Here is a 6768-nt window from a genome sequence, read left to right on the forward strand (position 1 = left end):
AAACTAGAAAAAAAAAAAGTTGTAAAACAATTAGCCAATTTAGCTTCAACTTCAGCCAATTCTTCAGCATCCCTGTCCATCAAATAAAATCATTAAGTACAACTCCAAGATTCAAGCTTATTGTCAACAGAAAAGGGTGAGCAAGCTGATGTGATGGATAAATAATAATCTTGTTCGAACAATGCATCTTTCAAGGACCAAAGGCCAAACACCAAGAACATAATGGGATAGAAAATCAACAATACTCTGTCAGTGTAACTATGAAAAAAACAGGCTTCATTGGAGTTCATCCATAGCCTATGATTTCTTCATCATACAGAGAAAAATTAATCAAATTACAATATAAAATAAACCACGCTAGGATAGTTTCAAGAGAACATGGAAAACTGGAAAGAAATAAAAGATATAGAACAATTTCAATTAGAACAAAAATCAAATCAAGTCTTCGATGCAAATTCAAGACAGAATTCATCATGCAGAATGCATAACACACTGTAGTCAAGATGAGTTCCAAATATGACAAATGTACTTAATTGGAAAGTCTATGGGAGAAAAACCATAAATGACCTTTATCAGTGTAACTATGACAATTAAGCTTCTTCGGAGTTTATCCATAGCTCATGACAGTTTGCATAATTTAGAGATCAATATCAACAAGGCACATAACAGAGCAATGAAATTCCTTCAAATAATACACATGAAACAAACTAATTTCTCTCCAATTTTAATGCTTTATCACTTGAATTTACAACTATCATTGAAAGGTACACACTCAAGAAAGGCAACATGATGTAAAATCCAAATCAACCCATTACAAAGATGCAACTAGAACAAAAACTAGTTACAGTTAATTACCTTCTTTCCTGGCCTGAAAAGCCTCAAGGCCACCTCTGCAGCAGTATTTGCAGCAGCAATGACATCTTCTGCCCTTCCTGTAATAGGACCTTCTTGAAGTACATGGGTGTGAGCTACAACAGAAATAAAATCATCTATATGACTAGCCATATCACCACACCAACCAAAGAAACAACTAGGGGTGGACAAATCGAACTGAACTGTATTGTACTGCTAAAAACTGAACTGTAAAACAGTTCAGACAAACTGAACTGTAAAACAGTTCGGACAAATTGAAGTGAACTGTTTTTTGTTTTATCAAACTGAACTGAACTATACTAAATTACAGTATGAACTGAACTGAACTATTAACTGAATTGTAAACTACATTAACTGAACTATTAACAACTGCATTAACTGAACTGAACTATTAACTGAATTGTAAATTGCACTAACTGAACTATTAACTAAATTGTAAACTACACTAATTTTAACTAAACTACAATATAAACTGAACTGAACTACTAACTATACTAATTTTAAACTCAATTGTACTAATTTTTAAACTAAATAGTATAACAATACATGTTTTTTAATAGAAATTTATTCTAATATTTATTTTATTTTATTCATAAGTGTCTACTAAATTGATTTTTAATCATTTAATATTATTATTTTCTATTTTATTTTATTAATAAAAAATATAAAAAATAACATCATACTCTAATAAAAAAATAAATAAATATATATATATATATATATATATTATATTCATATTTATATTATATATATATATATATATATATATATATATATTTATTTATATATATAACTTAAAAAATATTAAAATATAAATTACATTTTCTATTTTTATTGATAAAAAATATAAATTTTGTGATAAAAAATTGTCTTAAAAAATTAATTATTATTTTTTTTGTGATCAATTTTTTTTATTAATATTTTATTATTAAATATAGTTTTTTTGACAAGACGAAACTGGAACTAGAGAAGATGTAAGAGTAGATACAGTTCTCACACTTAACTGAACTGTAACTGTTATAAGTTCACTTTTTAAAAAACCAAATACTCAGTTGTCCAACCACACATCACAAATTCATGCTCTAAAAATTTTACTTTTTCAATATATCACCTTCCAACACTGACTCGTCATTGTCTAGTGGAGAGAAATGGCAGACTAGATTGTTTACTGATATACATGTGGCACAAGCAACTCCTTTCTCAATCTTCCTGTTCACATTCTTGTATACATTTCCAGTTTGCCTACACAGACAAGAAACAACACCTATTAGTAAAACTCTGTAAATATAAAAAAAAAATAAAAAAATAAGAGATAACATGTACACATGTTAAAATATCAGACAATGCTCCATCTTATAGAAATAAATATAAGCTGATTTTCTCATTATGTTTATTTGATAATTGGTATATAATAATTGATATATAATATGAAGAAATAAAAAAACGCTGATTTATTTGATATGCTGCAAGAGGAGTACAATTTGAATTTGGCTACAACTCAATAAATTTTACACTTTTACTAAATAAAAAAAAAAAAAATCAACTATAACAGCATCTAACTAGTTTATCACACAATAACTTCAAATTGCAAAGTTCTCATTCAAAACATGACCCAGAGGCACTTGGCCAAACATTCATATAATAGGAACCTTAATGACCAGTGACATTGAGAATATTATTATGGATGTCAACAATTAATTATTCTCTTGATAATGAGTTATCATAGTCACAGGTTCACATATTCATCTTTCTATTTCTATATTTATTTGTCATACAAAGTAAATAATAACATTCAACAAATTTTTACTATCCTTGAAAATGAAATAAATTCTAAAAAAAAAAAGTATAAAAAACAAGGTTACAGAGTTTGAGTCATCAATGTATCTTTAAATCAAAGCAATAATTCTTGTGTGACTTTAGAACACTAGGAGAAATACCAAAGTTAATGGAAACCTTATTTGAGTATGTCAATACGACCACAAACTAACTAAAGAAGATAATTTGTGACATTGAGGATAAATATCGTTTAGAACTACGTATACATGTCAAAAACAGAGCCAAACAGAGCATGATGGACTTGCTCAAAAAGTTGAACCACCTGATTTGCAGAAACATAAGGTAGGAGTGACTTCAAACTTGGTTTAGTTATATCTGATGGCTTGAAAGAGAAAATCATCTTTTGCTGCATACTTATGATCTTTGTAACAGGATTAACACATCATCATCAAGCATTTTGGGCACTCCATCCTACAATAACATAGATGTAAGAAAATATGTTTGGCTACATATTCTTTTCAATAAAAGTGCTTGCAAAGGAAGCTAATAAAAGACATTACCTCCAAATAAGCTCACATATATTAAAGGAAAAACATAACCAATCAAGGATATGAAATACAAAATCTATTCCATGTAATGGTTGAGTCAACCATATTTAATTGTTGTACAATTATTTATTATAAAAGGAAAAATGAAATGAAAATGAAACATCGATTATAATAAACTAAAGCAGAGCTCTTACCTAAATTTCGTGACTGCGAAACTCATTATAATTATTTCCTAAAAGATGGAGAATAAGTCTTTCTTACGCTGCTTCTAATAGCTTATATTTCCTCCTCTACACATGATAAATAATGTTACCCAACATATCAAAAACTAAAACCTAATAAAAAGCATTAGAGCATCGCCACCCAAAACTCGCCAATTCATTGAAAATTGCTAATTTCTACCAACCGTTTTTTTTTTTTCCGTTCACTCAGGATTAATCATCTAGGTGCTTATTTTTGTTATACAAAGTCATTGTATGGTATCTTACTAATTGAAGATCAACAATTTTCTAAATATCCTGATTATCCTTGATCTATAAGATTCCAATTTCAGATCGGTCCTCTTCAACTCTTCCCTCAGCCAAAGCAAAATTTCAATTAAACTCAGAAACCCTAATGCTAAGAAGACGAAAACGAACACAACAAACTAATAGCTTAACCAATAGGTTTACGGTTGTAGAAAAATAGAAAAAAGAAGTCGTACTTAGAGAATGCGAATCTCGTTGTCGAGAAGAGGTGAAAATTTGACGACATCGTGGGTGTTCATATTAGCCAACTGATCATCTTAGGATCACACCTCTGCCACACGCATTTTTCACCATACTTCTGCAACTGCAAATTTTTAATATTATGTTTAAGTTTTAAAAATTAACTTTCAAGTAATAAAGAATACTTAAACACTTAACATATCAGTACAAAAGTTTTAGGGAAAAAAAATGTGGCGGTTAAAATAAATAACAAAAATTACTATATTTATAGTCATTTCCTTAACAGCTAAAAAGAAAACACTAATTAAAAATACTTTTTTTTAAGTGTCCCACTTTAATATATAATAAATATAAGGATAAAATTCTTTGTGAGATTCAAATATTTATATTAATTATTTAATTTGTATTTTTTATTATATTTTATCTATAAATAAGATTTTTCTATTAATAATAAGATACAGAATTAATCCATGTTCTTTCTTATGTTTTTTTTTTCTCCTTTCTTCTTTTCTCTAGTTGTTTTATAACACTTTCATTATCAACGTTACTTTATCATACTTTTTATTATCAGAGTTATTTTATACCACATTATCAACTTCATGCTTTAACCAATTGAGCTAATGGAAGTATTTTTTTTCATTAAGGATAGTGTTTTGTGTATCTTAACCTATGCTTTTTTCTAATATTTTTCTCATTTATAATTTTATTTTATATTTTTATTTGTTTGATAAAATTTGTTTGATTTTATTAATTTTTATCTCTATCTTATTAATTTTATTTTTATTATAATTATTTTTATGAGGATGATTATTATAATTATTATTATTCTCCTAACATTTAATGTTGTTTTATTAATTTTAGTTTCATGAAAAATTATTACTATAAATATTTTATGTGTTAGTTATAAATATATCAAACTCTGTAAAATTTGTTTGTAACCTTGATATTACGAGAAAGAATTTTTATCTTAGATACTAGACGATGAGATATATTTAGATGGAACGGATATTGGTCGTCATATCATTAAATAAAGAAATAAAGCATCTTATCGACTAATTTGTTTCTACAACAATAATATCGTGAAAAATGATTTCACAAATAATTTGAATTAATTTTATGTTTTCTTGTCGCTGAATAAAACAAATGAGTTTTACTACGAAAAATCATGAGACTCGTCCAACTAATTATGCTCCATTTCTAGAAATGAATGCAACAATATCCGATACATATTTTCATAGTCATAGTTCTGGTCTTGGCCGTGGTCATGATTATGTTAGTGATCATGGTAGTAAACTTGGTCACAAAGGAAATTTCAAAAAAACATTTAATCATCATATTTAAAACAATAATGTGAGAAAGGAAAAGCAAAAGGTAAAAATAATGACAAATAAGATTATTATATATATTATTATTGTAATGGTAAAGGTCATTGAAGTCATATTTGTCATACATTTTTCAATAAAATGACAGAGTAAATGTAATGAAGTTTTTAATTTATTTTTATAATAATAAATTTGAAGCTAATTTTCTATGGTACTTTTATTATATATATAGATTTGAAATATGGTTATCTAATGTTGGTATTATACATAGGTATAAGAATCAATTTTTCTTTTTGCATTATAGAATGTATATGTGCAATGAGTGTATGATGAGCATTTATTATTATATAGATTTTATATAGTAATTGTTATAGAAGTGTGAATGGAAATATTCAAATGTCAATATTATACATTATATATATATATATATATATATATATATATATATATTATAAATGGATATATTTTTAAGTTAATGATATATTAAAATATACATATTATGGGTAAGAATGTAAAATAGGAATTTTGATATAGATGTGTGATTCTTATACTATACATATATAAAGGTTTAAAGATTTTTGGAGATTATGTTTTATATTTAGTTTTATTTGATATTTTATGATAATATATGACTTGTGGAGTTGATTAATTTTGGGATGTACCAACTACGAGTTAAGATTATTAAGTTTATTAAAATTTAATTAAATATGATCATTTGGTATGTAATTGTGTTGTATAGACTAATAAACTTATTATGTTTTGTTGATAATACAACAACTCATACAATTTTCAAGAGTAATATTTTTTTTTCTTGTTTGGATGTGCAAGAAGTCAATATTAGCATTATTTTTTGTACTATAAATATAACTCAAGGCTCATGAAAAGCTATTATACTTATACCATGAAGTCTAAAAGAAACTTATTAAACTCCAAAGATGTTTGTGTAAATGAATATCATATTAAGATGAACAATGAAGGAGATCCGGAATATTCTTATATCATTATTGAATAAAAAATGTTGTATTTGGAAAAATTATCAATCTTCTCTTATGGTTTGTACTACACATATTAATACAATTAAAATGGATGTCATTGTAAACTAAAAGTTTACAAATCAAAATGAATTTCTTGGTTGGCATGATTGGTTGGATCATCCTAGAGCTATCATGATGCAATAAATAGTTGAAAACTCATGTGGACACTCACTTGACATATTTGTTTATTATCAACTCACAATCAGATATTTGCAAGGTTATTAGCACAATTAATCAAATTAAAAGCTCACCTCCCATATTACTTGATTAAGAAAATTTGTCATGATAATCCTGGTGAATTTTCATTTCATGTTTTTCATGAGTGTTATATGTCAATTGGAATTGAAATAGAACATCCAATAGCACATGTTCATACTCAAAATGGACTTTCATAATCATTAATAAAACGTCTAAAACTAATTGCAAGAACATTACTTATGAAAGCCAATCTTTTAATGGCTACTTGGGGATATGATATTTTGCATGTTGTAGTATTGATTCACATCAA

General features: G+C 26.5%; 1 protein-coding gene across 3 annotated transcripts; it reads right to left on the reverse strand.

The window, feature by feature from the left end:
• Positions 1–4037, reverse strand: LOC106773982 (ERBB-3 BINDING PROTEIN 1-like). 3 transcript variants are annotated; one of them, XM_022786219.1, is made up of 5 exons: positions 3901–4037; positions 2972–3120; positions 1985–2115; positions 856–968; positions 10–72 (listed from the first exon to the last, which is right to left on the reverse strand). In XM_022786219.1, the coding sequence occupies exons 2-5, from the start codon at positions 2986–2988 to the stop codon at positions 64–66; spliced, it is 270 nt and encodes an 89-aa protein (XP_022641940.1). In that variant the 5' UTR covers positions 2989–3120; positions 3901–4037; the 3' UTR covers positions 10–63. The 3 variants fall into 3 exon arrangements, 2 of the variants coding, with proteins under 2 accessions (XP_022641940.1, XP_014516239.1); XR_002669670.1 differs by lacking the exon at positions 856–968 and having other exon boundaries at positions 1–72; XM_014660753.2 differs by lacking the exon at positions 10–72 and having other exon boundaries at positions 79–968.
• Positions 4038–6768: the final 2731 nt, after the last annotated feature.

Source organism: Vigna radiata, chromosome 9 (assembly GCF_000741045.1).
Source record: "Vigna radiata var. radiata cultivar VC1973A chromosome 9, Vradiata_ver6, whole genome shotgun sequence".
Lineage (NCBI taxonomy): Eukaryota > Viridiplantae > Streptophyta > Magnoliopsida > Fabales > Fabaceae > Vigna > Vigna radiata.

Bases quoted from the DNA above. Each gene is read 5' to 3' on its own strand.
- LOC106773982 (XM_014660753.2), bottom strand. The intron at 969-1,984 runs GTGATATATTGA...TTTCTGTTGTAG, and splicing joins TGACGAGTCAGTGTTGGAAG to CTCACACCCATGTACTTCAA.